Raw genomic sequence first — 15,524 nt, forward strand, 5'->3', positions numbered from 1 at the left:
CTTTTGTTACCTCTTCAAAAAACTCAATCAGGCTCGTGAGACATGATCTTCCCTTCACAAAGCCATGTTGACTTTTAGAATCAAGAGTTCCAAAAATTATATTACGTCTGCTCCATTATTACAGATATGACAACCCATAGTAACTGTTCAGATATAATAATGCAGAATAAAAAGCAAGAACAACTTACTTAATACATATATCCTTTCAAAACATACATAACAGAGAAATCATTAAGTGAAAAATGACAGAAGTATGCTGAATTAAAAGAGGAAATTGAAAGACTGGAACATGAATAGGGTAGATACATTTTCCCAATAATAGTATCTACAACTGGTGTCATCCCAACATCACTACACAATAGCATTAAACAATTAGGCCTACACAGCAATATTTATCTACAGTAAATCCCCAGAAAGTCACAATATTAATCACTAACTGAATAGTCTGAACGTTCCTAGAAATTGAGAAATGAGTGTGCTTGGCTATGCCCATACTTCAGATTTTACCAGCTTGAGCCGAGAAAGAATAAAAATACAACAATAGCTATAATCTAATAAATAAATAAATAAACTAACAGTCAATATTGAGAACATGAGATGAAGAGTCCTTGAATGTGAGTTCATAGGTTGTGGGAACAGTTCTGTGATGTAATGTGTGAAGTTATCCCCTCCGGTTCGATAACAGTTTTGGATAAACTGCAATACCAGCGGACAATAAGATGCAGGTACATAACGAAGAAATTTGTTAGATGAAGAGTGCATCTTAACATACCAGGGAACCTGTGATATGCTGAGCTGGGTCCACAGTTTTTTGCAGTTTCTTGTGACCACAGGCAGTGTAAATCCAATATGAAAACTTGATGCATACAGAGAAGTGCATTACTAAAAATTGGTGAGGATCAAAGTGGACATGCCAAATATCTTCAGAATCCTAAGGACGTAGATGTGCTGGTGTACTTTCTTGGCCATGGCATCTATGTGGTTAGACCAGAGCAGGTTATTGAATATGTTCATTCCCAGGATCTTGAAGCTTTCAACCTTCTTGACCACTGCACTGTAAATGGAACAGGATCATATGCACCTCTTCTCTTCCTAAAGTCAATGGCCAGCTATTTTGTTTTGTTAACATCGAGATAGGTTATTATTTTCTGTACTTTGACTTATTGTTATTTGAGATACAGCCTACTACATGTTTGTGTAGCCTCATCGTGACAGTAGAGGAGACCACACTCAGGTTGGAGGAGCAGCACCTTATATTCCCTCTGGGTGGCCTCCAACCTGATGGCATGAACATCGATTTCTCCAAATTCTAGTAATGGGCCCCCCACCTTCTCTATTCCCCATTCCCATTTCCCTCTTTCACCTTATCTCCTTGCCTGCCCATCACCTCCCTCAAATGCTCCTCTCCCTTTTTCTTCTTCCCATGGCCTTCTGTCCTCTGCTATCAGATTCCCCCTTCTCCAGCCCTGTATCTCTTTCACCAATCAGCTTCCCAGCTCTTTACTTTGCCCCCCCCCCCCTCCCGGTTTCATCTTTCACCTTATGTTTCTCCCTCCCCTTACCCCCACCCTCTAAATCTGACTCCTCATCTTCTTTTCTCCAGTAGTACTACTGAAGGGTCTTGGCCTGAAACATCGGCTGTATTCTTTTCCTTAGATGCTGCCTAGCCTGCTGAGTTCCTCCAGCACTTTGTGTGTATTGCTTGGATTTCCAGCATCCAAAGATTTTCTCTTGTTTGTGAAAGAAACAAAGGTCTGGTTAAGTGCTATTGGATCATCAGAATCATTTTCTGAAATTGTCAGATACAAATCCTTAACCTGACTTTCATGCCATCATCAGTACAAAACGAGTACAATCAGGTTGCTCTGCCTCAATATTTCAATCAACAGAATAATTCTGCCCGTATCTTCAGAATTTAGGGACAGTTAAATGGTCTAAAATATTGAGCCTCTCCTCAAGTGTCTTAATTGAGCAATCCTGAATTCAGGATATTCCAAGTAATCTTCTTCCTGAATTCAACTTTCTCCTTTTAAATTCTTTCTTAAGTAAAATAATCAAGAGTGTTGGCTCCAGCATCCCTTTGCATAGCTGCAGTTAAAAGTATCATGACATATTTCTACAAATTTATCGTGAGTGTTGTCAACAAACTGCTTGATTTAAAGTTGGTTTCTGAATATAAATGATTTGGTGATTAATTAAAACTGGTGTTCAGCAGCAATTGGTGCTTTTGTGTTGCAGAAATATTTTCTTTCAACAAGTTTGCAGGAAGTTTTTCTCATTAGAGAATCTGATGACAGGGAGGATACGTTCGTGGTCAGAGGCATCAGACTTACCAACAGTCACTGTGCTGCTCTCCGTTTCTGTACAGGCAAAATAACATGAAGTTCTTATAACTATCAAAACACCAACAGAAGGAAAACAAGGGAGAAGAAAGCAAAGGCAGAACATTCCCCTGAAATGGTAGGTTTTGTATATTATTTTCACTCATTTTTTCTTTCAGAGGGTTTTGAAAATGGATTTTTGTTATTTGCATAACAGCTGTTGAGATGAAACCAGTTTCTGATTTGTAACTCATTTTCTGTTTTAGAAGGTTATATTTTGTTAAGTAGATCTTCGTCATTGTTCTTATCTGCTGTTGAGACTAAATCAGTTCCTACATATGGGGTTTAGGAAGAGTCAGGGCAAACTGGTGCCCACTTTCCTATGGCTGGCAAGGTAGTGAAGTTCCATTGTTTCCTATGGGGAGCTCATGCATTTTTGACCATGTCCTAAAAGGCAACAGGCACTGAATTATAGGCATTCAATGGATCACTTACATGATTTTGGGAGATTCTTTAAACTTTTGAATGATCTTGTACGAGTGGCATCTGTAGCAGTTACATTAGCAGCAACTATCATGGGATTACAAAGGCATACGAACAGGCAACAAGCACGTCCAGGCTCACTCCTATACTTCTTCATTTAAATCCATCATTAAAAACTCTTCTCCAACGTGACTGCTCAACCTCCTTTTGCACAGTCTGTTTCTGAGGCTACATCCACACTAGACCGGATAATTTTGAAAACGTTGGTTTCGCGTAAAAACGATAGGCGTCCACACTATGCATTTTTAAAAATATCTCCGTCCACATTGAAATGGAGATTTCAGGGAATCTCCTCCTACTGCGCATGCGCAGGACACATCTACTGTAAACAAGCGACATGTTTGGTGTCAAATCTCACTGTGAAAGATGGTGCGTGTTTGTTCAATTACAGACTGGAAAAACTTAAACGACGGGCAGCTGTTGGCTCTCACTCAGGAAGATTTAAAAGTTAAAAAAAAAACAAATACTGAAGCGTATGGAGGCAACTGACAGGGAGTTAACAGATTGTATGACCTGGCTGACGGCGAACATTGAAAAACTGACTAACTCTGTTACATTAATAAAGCACCATGTTAAATGTGTAAAACATGTCTGCATCAGTATTATCTTGTATTTCCATACAATGTTACATTAGGCTGTTACACATCTATTGTCAGAGAAGTACTTGCATAAATAGGTAAACCACCTTCATACAAGCAAGGACAGGGCAAAGTGAGTATACTTATTTATTTAGTAAGTTATAGGTCAAAGTATTTGGTGAGTACATTTCTAACTCTTCTGGCTTCAGTCTTGTTGCTGTCTGTTCTGAAATTGTTAGGTTGCGTTCAAGAAAACAATGAAATGGCGCACTGTCGTCTGACAGCGTTTTCAGATTTCTCCAGTTACCCCGTCCACACTGATCTGCCCAAACTGTGTTTTCAAAAATACACACTCCGGAAAGCGTTTCTGAAAAGCTTCAGTTTCGGGGGCTGAAAATGCCATTTTAGTGTGGACGGAGGGTAAAAACGAAGCGAAAAAGCTTTGGTTATGGATTTATCTGGTGTATTGTGGACACAGCCTGAGCTGCTGCTTGGAGAGGATAGATGCAATGGCACAAAATGCCTTTCTGCACCAGCTCAGCCTCCTCTGGGGCAGCCTGGTTTTCTCTGCCTGATTGATAAGGGCAGCAAATACAGTGTGCACAGTAACCTGGTGAGGAGTGTCCTGCGCACGCTTTAGACTGAGTGCTCATTTCAATATAGAAGGAAGACGTGTGGAAGGAATGTAAGATAATTACCTACCATAGAGATAATAAACTGCTCTGCTGAGCCCAGGACGAGGGGGTAAACCACAGGGATGTCCATGAGGAAATCCCCATCCCAGAGATGTGTCACTTTCTGACCCAGAGAGAACCCTACTTCTGCCCTGAGTGTTAGAGGGCACATTTGGAATGAGACAAAGAGGCAGAAGGGGAGTGAGTTGACGAGCATTATCTTACAATAACTGTGTGCCTCACTGTGGCAATGGAGGGGTTTCACAGTCTGTCCGTGAGTGCAGGAGGGGGTTGTCACTCCTGGAGGAAACGTGGGGTGGTGACTCTCCCAGTGAGTGTGGGTGTTGGTTTTGTTGAACCCAGGGAGGGGTGTGATGAAACTCCCAGTGAGTGTGGGGAGGGGTGACACCCTTGGTGAGTGAGGGGAGGGCTGTAATGACACTCAATGAGGGCAGGGAAGAATGTCGTGATACCTTTGTTGAGTATGTTGAGGGATGTGATGAAGACGTTATTATCAATGAGTTTGAGGGGTAGGATCTAGTGTAAAATTTGATTAATACATCAAGATAAATAATATAGAATACCTGTATGTATTTTGCAATGTTCTGTGTACGTTTTGTTCATTTATTATTTACATGAAGAAATTTAATGTTTTATTTCTTTCAATAGGCGTTTCGTGTCAAAATCTGCGTTCAGAAGAGTGTTTCTCATGCTGGGCTTTTGGTGGTCATATATGGTACATTATTACTTTTCCATTTCTCTGTAAAGATTGTAATTTTGGCATGGATTCTCTCTTTTTTGAATCAGGAATAGGAAGTTAACGTCAACACATTTTCTTTGTTCAGATCCTCGTAGCTTCAAATCCTGTTTTAAGCTCTGAGCAGAAAATCCAGGTTTCAGCATAGCATCAAGTGTATACATGAGCCTTCTTTTACAGGCTATTGTAATTCATAAGGTCATAGACCACTACAATCCTGAAACAGGCCCTTTGATCCATCTATTCTGTGCCAGCTTGGTTTCCACCGAATCCCATCTATCAGCACCCAACCCATACCCCTCCATATCTTTCTTATCTGTATACCTGTTCAAACTTCTCTTAAATGCTAAAATCGAAACAGCATCTAACACTTCTATTGACAGCTCATTTCACTCTCACACCATCCCCGAGTGAAATAGCTCCCCCTCAGATTCCTCTTCAATATTTCACTTTTCAGCCCAAACCTAAGTCCTCCAGTTCTAGTCTCACCCAACATGAAGAGAAAGAGCCTATCTATACCACTCATAATTTTTATACCTCTGTAAGATCTCTCCTCATTCTCCTATGCTCCAGCAAATAAAATCTTAAGCTATTCTGCCTTTTCCTACAACTCAGGACATCATGTCCCAGCAACATCCTTGGAAATTTTCCCTGTACTCTTTCAAGCATATAGATTATTTCTTGCAGATATCTGACCATCTGCACTGAACATTCCAAATTTGGCTTCACCAATGTCTTACACAATTTCTGCGTAACATCCCTTCTCCTGTACACAGTGCTCTGATTTACGATGGATGTAAAGGCTTCAAAGGAAAACTTTAAAGAAGAGAATGGAAATTATCCCCAGTATCCTGACTCCGTAACTTACGGAAGTTCTCCGTAACTTCCGCCACCTCCAACGGGATCCCACCACCAAGCACATCTTTCCCTCCTCCCCCTTCTGCTTTCTGCAGGGATCGCTCTCTATGTGACTCCCTTGTCCATTCGTCCCCCCCATCCCTTCCCACCGATCTCCCTCCTGGCACTTATCCTTGTAAACAGAACAAGTGCTACACCTGCCCTTACACTTCCTCCCTCACCACCATTCAGGGCCTCAGACAGTCCTTCCAGGTGAGGCAACACTTCAGCTGTGAGTCGGCTGGTGTGGTATACTGTGTCCGGTGCTCCCGGTGTGGCCTTTTATATATTGGTGAGACCCGATGCAGACTGAGAGACCGTTTCGCTGAACACCTACGCTCGGTCCGCCAGAAAAAGCAGGATCTCCCAGTGGCCACACATTTTACTTCCACGTCCCATTCCCATTCTGATATGTCTATCCATGGCCTCCTCTACTGTCAAGATGAAGCCACACTCAGGTTGTAGGAACAACACTTTATATTCCATCTGGGTAGCCTCCAAACTGATGGCATGAACATTGATTTCTCTAACTTCTGTTAATGCCCCCCTCCCCTTCTTACCCCATCCCTTATTTATCTATCTATCTATCTATCTATCTATCTATCTATTTATTTATTTATTATTCTTCCCTTTTTTCCTTCTTTCCTCTCTCTCTTTTTTCTCTCTCTGTCCCTGTCACAATCACTCCTTGCCTGTTCTCCATCTCCCTCTGGTGCTCCCCTCCCCCTTTCTTTCTCCCTAGGCCTCCCGTCCCATGATCCTCTCCCTTCTCCAGCTCTTTTGCCAATCAACTTTCCAGCTCTTAGCTTCATCCCACCCCCTTCTGTCTTCTCCTATCATTTTGGATCTCCCCCTCCCCTTCCCACTTTCAAATCTCTTACTATCTCTACTTTCAGTTAATCCTGACAAAGGGAATCGGCCTGAGACATCGACTGTACTTCTCCCTATAGATGCTGCCTGGCCTGCTGCATTCCACCAGCATTTTGTGTGTGTTGCTTGAATTTCCAGCATCTGTAGATTTCTTCGTGTTTACCCAGTATCCTGATCAAGTTTTAACTCCCATAAGAGCACAGAAATATGAGCAGGAGTAGATAATCTGACACATTGAACCTGCTCCATCCTTCAATACAATCATGACAGGCGGCTCTTTGGTATATACTGCCATAATGACCACAATCCATTGGTTTCAGATTGCTTTGATATGTACAGAGGTCATGGAAAGTGCTTTACTAGTATGATTATTTCATTATTCCTTTTTAATGTCGAGCTCCATCATACTGAGTTTCTCACCTCAACAGGTTCTGTGACTACCTGTCTTGTTGCATGTGTCTCATTGTTTTTTTATCAGTTGTAACTTTCTTCCTTTTAGACATCAGAGTGTGGTGGTTCAGTACGAAGTCTGTGGTCCGGTCCACGGACTCTGGGTTTTCTGGTGGTCCCTTGCTGCGGTTGGACTTAACCAGAAACACCTGAGGCTCATATTGAAACTGGGAATATAAGTGGCTCTGGTATTGAGTGTGGTTGGGGGTTGTCTTGTCAAGATACTCATGGTACAGATGGCTGGTGGAAGGCTAGAATGAGCTCTTGCCATCCTTGGGGCTGCGTTGGAGAACCGTGGCTTCGGGGAGCCTTGCTGGTATTAGTCAGAGCTGCCATTGTGGTATGGATTCAGCAGTTTCCTGGGCCAGCTGAGTGGCTGTCAGCCACTCTGAGCTAGGTAGGGATCTGGTTGTTTCTGTAGCCAGCCAAGGCTGCTGGCTGTAACAGCTACTCGGAGCTACCCTGATGCAGAGGTGGAACTGTCTGTTGTTCCTTGGTGTTTGTCTCTTCCTGTCCTTGCCTCTGTGGGGTAAGTCAGGCTGTTCTGCTGTTGCCCTGTGGATGGTCCTGCCCCACCTTGATGTGGAGTTATAGATGAGTCCTGGCTTGTTGGTGGTTAAGTCCTGGCTCTATGTCTGTGTACTGTCCTGTCTCATGTCAGGGTCCTGTTAAAGATGAGTCCCAGCTTGTCAGAGGATAAGTCCTGGCTCCATGTTGATGTACAGTTCCTAGTCTGCCCCTAGCTCCAGCCTCAGTTCCCCAAGCTCCAAGCCTGCAGCCTCTAGCCTCATGCCTCGACCCAAGCCTCAAGACCCCAAGTTCCTAGCCAAGCCTCGTCACATCCTCACCTGGGTTTGGGGTCTGAGCCCGAGGCAAGACCCAGGTTCTGGGTCCTTGTCCAGTCTCGGGCTCGGAGTCCACCCCAGTCTCCTTGTTCCAAGTCCCTTGTCCTGGACCTGCTTCCCCTGCCTAGACTGCATCTTGTCCCGTCCTTGGGTTCTGTCTCATCCTGTTTCTGGGACTCCAGTGTCTGTGTCCTGATTCAACACCTGACTTATGACACAGTGTTTCCTCTTTAATGTGATTGGCTCTTTAGATGGCTTGCTGTCATCTGAGTTGTGAGGAATCCCTTTGAATCAATTTTCAACAGCAGATTATGTTGGAGAAAGGGAAGACCACACCATGTACAGTAGGTCACTGAGACTATTTCAAGGCCAGCTCCAAGACACAACTTTTTACTTTACAAGTGCTGTTGAATCTCTTGTCTATGCCCAGAATCCTCAATTTTATTGCAAATGTATTGCTTTCACAGCATTTGTAAGTTGGGAAGGAGTCCAGACATGGAATTATAAATATTCACCGACAAATATGACATGGCCAGAGGCCAGAGCGTACTGCCAAAAGTTGTACACTGACCTGGTTGCAATTCAGAACCAAGAGGAAATTAATCATCTAAATCAGGTTATACCGAAAAATCCAACTTACTACTGGATTGGGATAAGGAAGATTGCTGGTGTTTGGACCTGGGTTGGAACAAACAAAACACTGGACGAAAAAGCAGAAAACTGGGCGGAAGGTGAACCAACTCCCGGCGGAGAGGATTGTGTGGAAATCTATATAAAGAGACAGAAAGATGCAGGAAAATGGAACAACGATCCCTGTACAGAAAGACAGAAACGAGCTCTGTGCTATTTGGGTAAGATTCTGTTGGCCTATTCCTTTTAAATGTATTTGGAGTTCAAAAATTAGTTGCTAAAAAATTGAGCATGCAGTGCCGATTTGATGCCAGGACTGTCACTTGGATCTTAATGCTCTGGCTTTCTTAAAGTTGCTCAGCTAAATATGTAATCAGCAGGGCAAGTAGATCAGCATGCCATTAGTGAAGGCTAGTTGCTGATTAGTTTTCATTAAATGTAAGATGTCTTCCTAAGCTGCTAAATTCCACAGAATGTGGTGTGAAAACTAATGAAGGACCTCGGGCAAGAACTAGTAGCTGCTTCAAATTTATAAATTAGATTGTGATTACTCAATATAGATATCCCAAGGGCAACTTATTCCATAAAATCTGATTCAACCTCTCAGCAAGGCCCCGTGCTATGGTCACGGGATGTTATCCAGCTGGTGTGTTTGGGACGTTTAGTTATGTACACTTCAGCAAGAACATCCTAGATGAAGCTTGCCACTCGATCCAGCCACAACTGTAACTACTTCCTCTAAGCTGGCATTGCAGATTTTGCAATTTTTTTACTTATTCTTTCTTGAGTAGTTTTTCAAAGTTTCTGTTTTCAATGAACTTCAAGAAAATACTGAATATTTTAAATGATTGTATTTACATTTTACTGACATTCCCATTTTCAATTTGCTTTTTGTGTATAAATTTTCTGTGTATGTTTCCAAAGGTAAGAGAGGATAACAAAAATTACTGGGTTGACAGGAGGGCAACAGGGTAAAATCAACTAATCACATTACTTATGAAATATTATATTGCTTTGCATTATTTTTTCTTTCTCTTTATTTTCAGTACAGTTTTAGTGCTTAAAGATTTTTTTAATTGTTTATTTTTCATTAATTACCCAGTGTTGGCTGTACTCTTACATACAGGTCATCCCCCTAGTTACCAAATACCTAATTAATGAACACGTCCATATACAGCACATTTGAGCTTCCATGGTATTATTAAAGTACATTTGTTCTTACGATCAGCAGAACCAGCTTCTGTGCTCTCTCCACTTTTAATAATTGCTCTTTCTCATCAGACCAATGTGCTTTTGATATCATTCATTACAATACCGTATTTTCTGACTTATGGACAAAATCAACTTGTGACATCTATAAAAATAGAACCATTTTGTTACACTGGTCAGCCTGTAATGTTGAGAAATACATTTTCCTGAAGAATTCAGAGTAATGACAAGGAGAAGTTTCGATATAATTTCTAGTTTTACTTCCATTTTCATGATAGAGATTCAAGTTCAAGTTTATCATTGTACACAGCATATAAATACCATAAGACCTAGAAGCAGAATTAGGCCATTTGACCCATTGAGTTTGCTATGCCATTCCGTCAGGGCTGATATATTCTCAACCCCAATGTCCTCCCTTCTTTTCCATAACCATTGATACCCTTGCGAATCAAGAATTTATCAACTCGCTGTAAATATACCCAATGATTTGGCATCCACAACCATCTGTGGCAATGAACCCCACAGATTCACAACCCAAGAAAATGAGCTTTGTGCAGCACAGTACGTTACAAGACGAAGACAAACATAACTAATGTAAACATAAATTAACAAATTATACATAACTTCCATGTATGCAAAATAAGCAATGACACAACAAAGATTGATAACTAGTGGGTCTAATTCTAATCTAATCACACAGTGAGTGCTTAAAAAGCTGTGCTTATTTATTCCCCTGTGGAGATGCTTACAAATCTACTTTTAACTTCAAGGATGTTAAATGGTAGGATTAATCTTTTAGGATAAGTGAATGAAATTGATCAAATTTTATTGAGTGCAAACAGAAATATAAAGTGGTAGACTTCAGGATTAAGTAATGAAAATCAGGATCAGCACCCCAATCGACAGAAAATAAACATTTTATTACACCTGGACAAAAAACTGTATTAGGATGTTGCTTTATTAATAAAGGAGTCCTTTCACTTGGAGTACCTATCAGAAATCTGGGTCTATACTATTGATGTCTTCACAATTTTTAAAGTGTAGGTTTGGAAATTTGGGCAGCAGGTGCTTGAATTTGGCAAAATGTGCTCCAACTATGGTTAGGAACATGGATGTGTAAAGCGTCCTTCTTTAGGATTGTAGTTTCTGCAGACATGTACATATCTTGTTTTCTTTTGACAGCTTCATGCAAACCTACTTCATGTGATAATGGAAAATGTGTGGAAACTATAGGAAATTATACCTGCCAGTGCAATGAAGGGTTCCATGGGTCAGAATGCGAACATGGTAAGTACAGAACATCTGTCAGGACATGTCAGAGACCATTTAAGCAGAGAACTGCATTAGCCTGGTCAATGACTGCAGATTCAAGGGTGGTTGTCATAATGTGTTATATTTCAGTTACAATCCAATTGCAAATATAATTTTATAATTAACTTGCAATTAATTTTATAGTTTGGAATAAACCTGATTTATGTCATAACAGTGGAAGTGAAAGTGTTGCTATTTACCCTCATCATTCTAATAGTAACATTTTGACTATGTAAAGATGAACACAAAAATTCAGCTATTGTTAATAATCCAAAGCTCTATCATAGACTGTGTTGCTTTCAAATTCCCCCACTGCAATCCAATAGATGTCACTTGTACCGAATCGTAGAGTCATTCAGCACGGAAACAGGACCTTCGTCCCAACTCATCTATGCTGATTGTGTGGCCCATAGTCTGGTCCTATCTGCCCATATTTGGCCCATGGCTCTCTAAACCTCTTTTATCCATCTAGTTATCTAGATTCATTAAGATTCCCACCTCATCCACAATTTCTGGCAAATACATGAGGAGACTGCACCTGATGCTCCTTTTAAATCTCTTGTTTTTAGTATCCTGTCCCTGGGGAAAAAGAACATGTGCTTTCAATTAGTCTATGCCTCTCATGAACTTGTATAGTAAGTCTATCAGGTTACCCCTCCCCTACCACCCCAAGCTCCTACATTCTATGGAAAAAGTCCTAGGTATGAAGGTGGCAGTCACTCTAAACTTACTACCCTCCAAGTCATTCTTGTAGTGGTGGCTGCTCCCATGCTGCATAGCTTTCCCCCCTTTTTTTGAGCTTTGGGCTGAGTGGTACACAAATCTCCTAAAGTATATCAAGTAATAAGCTACAATTCTGTGGAGCTTTGGCCTTTCCTTCAAAACCAGGACCTCCAGATGATTCATAAGGTCTATCTCTCCCTGAGCGCAAGCTCCCTGTTGACTATGACAAACTACTACTCATGCACAATGCTGTGTAGGCAAGGTCTTCACACAATTCTTCAACCATCATGTTAACTACCATTCCTCAAGAGAGGACCATATCTTAACTTCTGACTCCTGTCTATATTCCAGCAAATACAGATCATATAACAATAGCCACTGGACTAACCCTACCTACCTAGAAGCCTAGAGGAGAATGCTACAGGACTCCAGAAAATGAGACTCTGATCTGACCCTTGTGGGGGTGCCTGCAGTAGAGAGAATCAGATCCCTCACTGTTATCCACTTAATCTTCCACAGCTTCACCAGAAGAATCACAGATTGGCTACAGTATGGTCAGAGTCTGTTTAGTCCAGTGAGGTAGTGCAATCTCTGTGCAAGGGGAATTCAGCCTGTGCTACTTCCTGCCCTCTCCCCACCACACTGCAAGTATTTGCCTTTCAAGTAGGTGGACTAAGCCTTCATCAGTACAAGGAGCGGGGGCTGTGAAGATTGTGAACCAGTGCACACCCTGCAATCTACTTTCTAAGCACATCATAGGGAGAAAAAAGATGATTGTATCTGCATTGTTGCCTACTGTATTAAAGTCTAAAGATAGAACCTGTAAAGACAGTTTCCCTTTCAGCTGAAGCATTTCAATTCCATTCAGGAAATCATTTGTTTCGAGATGGTGAGGAGTGTACTCGGTGTAATACAGGAGAAGACACTGCCTGATCCATCCAAAAGCTTTATCTCACTATACCAGTTATGCCTGATTACTTTGTCATCAGAATCCCTTCATCTATTTGACTGCATTTTATTTTTATCTCCATGCAAGTTTACAACACAATCCCTCCAAGGGAAGGCCTCACAGAATGTGGTTGCTTTGATTCTGCGCAAGATGATGTCTCTGAAAGAATAAAGTCCAAGAAGAAATCAGCCTTGACTCAGAATCACAACATGCCACTGTATGAATAAATGGCAGAGAGTTCACTTTAGCCTTTGGAGCAGTTCATATCAGTGCTGAAAGGAAGGCTAAGGTGTCTGTGGTAACTTGTATTTCTAACTAAGTGATCTCCACTTCAGATACAGTCAATGAAAACCTACTGCGATATGCAGTACCCCTTCTTTCCCAAGCATCTCAAGACACTCTATCTGCACGTATCATGTGTTAGGCTAAATAAATGAACATAGAACTTAGAACATTGACAATAAAGGATATGCGTGATTGTATTATCATTTAAGACTGCCCTTCACTGAGCTTCTGCAATTCTGCTTCTATGTATCAGAGCACTAACCTTGGCTCATCTTGTAAGATAATAGCATTTCTTTCTGCATTGCAAAGCACTCCAGGAACTTATTCTGCAACCACTTCCTGGCACCTTATAGCCCTTGTATGTCTCGCTACGGCATTCAGATCAACATCAGTAAACAGGGAGCATGCTCTCTCCCCTGCACAGCCTCCTTTTCAGCCAATTCAAAAGAAATCAACAGCACTTACACTTTCAATAGACATGTGGCTTATTAGACAATGCTACTGAGAGCTGCAGCCCAGACAGCAATTAGTACAGCACAGGAGGAAGATGTTTTTAAATTGCCAATGACTACAGTCCGTGCATTGGCAAGAAAAGAGCAGCAGGATCACAGTGGAATAATGCCCCCTTGTACTGTGGCATGCACATACAGTTCCCTTTTAGGAGCTTCCATATTTCTCTTCTCTTAGCAGCTCGTTCCACACTCATTGACCCAGAATGTGCTGAGGTTCATATAGTAGTTCAATGGAGAGTTGCCAGCTAGCCATAGTATAAAAAAATGCTATGAAAGTTTGATTTCCCGAGTAACATCTTTCTCCTCATTTTAAACCAATACCCTCTAGTTTTAGATGACTGGCCTGGTAGAAAGGCTGTGAAAATTCACCCTCTTTATGCCCTTCATAACCTTATAAACTTCTATGCTCAGTCCTCAGCCTACTTCACTTTTTGCTTAAAACTCAAGCACTCCTCTCCCACAAACATTCCTGTGAATCTTTTCTCAGCCTCTCTAGTTCAATCACATCCTTCCCAGTTGGCCCGATGTAATGTGTGTCACTGCACTGGTGAGGTGCTTTGAGAATATCTAAAGTGCACTTATTACTCAATTATTCACATTCCGTTTCAGCGGTGAGGTGTGATGCTCCACAGCCTCCAGCAAATGGATATCAGAATTGTTTGCATCCAGGTGAAAACTTCACTTTCCGCTCAGTCTGTGATTATCGCTGTGCAGAAGGGTTTTCCTTGATCGGGTCGCAGAGACAGCGATGTGAAAGCTCTGGAAAGTGGACATCACCCGTACCAACGTGTGAAGGTGATCTTTCATTGATCTGCATTTCCACAATCCTGTCCCTTTCCATGACAGTAAACTCAACTTTGACTGTGACTTTAGTACAGTTCTACTTCATTTCCTCGTTGGACTTTTTTAAGTATCAGAAAAAATACAAAGCCTTCCGAAGACCTTTGACAGGTGTGAGCTCTCAAATTGCAAATGGTTCGATGGAGAGTTGCCAGCTAGCTATAGTGTAAAAGCTAGCACATTGCTGATGCCTGCACTTAAACCAATGTAGGGTGAGGTGCCAGCACATCTCACCTCCCTCTCTTCCTCTGTATTCAACACTGAGTTAACCGTGGGTAAGGCCAAATGCATTTTCTGTGCAACCTCTCAACATTTTTCCAGATTTGACTCATCATATGCCCATGCCAGTATATACAGGGCATTCGTATTTGAATTGACACACTCGTATAAATGAAAGGATGTTTTTCCATTTAGATTTTTACCTTATTGAATGTAGGAAGTCTTTCCAATGCTATAAAAGTTTGATTTCCCTAGTAACATCTTTCTCCTCTCACTTCAAACCAATACCCTCTAGTTTTAGATGACTGGCCTGGTAGAAAGGCTGTGATAATTCACCCTCTTTATGCCCTTCATAACTTTATAAACTTCTATGTTCTCTCCTCAGCCTACTTCACTTTCTGCTTAAAACTCAAGCACTCCTCTCCCACAAACATTCCTGTGAATCTTTTCTCAGCCTCTCTAGTTTAATCACATCCTTCCCAGATGGTGACCAGAACTGCACACAGCATTCCAGGTGTGGTCTCACCAACATCTTGTTCAGGTGTGACATGACAACCCAATTCTTGTTCTCAATACACTGTCCAGTGAAAGCTAGCACACCATGTGCTTTCTTCACCATTCTGTCACCACTGACAGGGAAGTATGTACTTGTACCCCTAGTCTCTCTGTACAACACTCACAGAGACACCAGAGATTGTAGACGCTAGTTTATGCAGCAAAAAGCAAATCTCTGCATGAACTCAGATGGTCAGAAGGTACCTCAAAGGAGATGGGTAACATTTAGGGTGAAGACCTATACTCTGGATTGAGAGAAAGAAGGGAGATAGCCAGATCAAAGAGGTGAGGGGACAGGTGGAGCAAGAGCTAATAGGTGACAGGAGGATGCTGATGAGGGGGGTGACAGGCAGATG

General features: G+C 41.7%; 1 protein-coding gene across 1 annotated transcript in view; it reads left to right on the forward strand.

The window, feature by feature from the left end:
- Positions 1-2,250: 2,250 nt before the first annotated feature.
- LOC140737132 (E-selectin-like) overlaps positions 2,251-15,524 on the forward strand; it is a 40,243-nt gene continuing 26,969 nt past the window's right edge. Inside the window, exons 1-5 of the mRNA XM_073063325.1 lie at positions 2,251-2,460; positions 4,786-4,852; positions 8,403-8,786; positions 10,957-11,061; positions 14,164-14,349. Coding sequence (XP_072919426.1) covers positions 2,458-2,460; positions 4,786-4,852; positions 8,403-8,786; positions 10,957-11,061; positions 14,164-14,349 — 745 coding nt within the window. The 5' untranslated portion in view covers positions 2,251-2,457. The remainder of the gene's footprint in view (positions 2,461-4,785; positions 4,853-8,402; positions 8,787-10,956; positions 11,062-14,163; positions 14,350-15,524) is intronic.

The sequence above is a fragment of the Hemitrygon akajei genome, chromosome 12, assembly GCF_048418815.1.
Source record: "Hemitrygon akajei chromosome 12, sHemAka1.3, whole genome shotgun sequence".
In the NCBI taxonomy this organism is placed as follows: Eukaryota; Metazoa; Chordata; class Chondrichthyes; order Myliobatiformes; family Dasyatidae; genus Hemitrygon; species Hemitrygon akajei.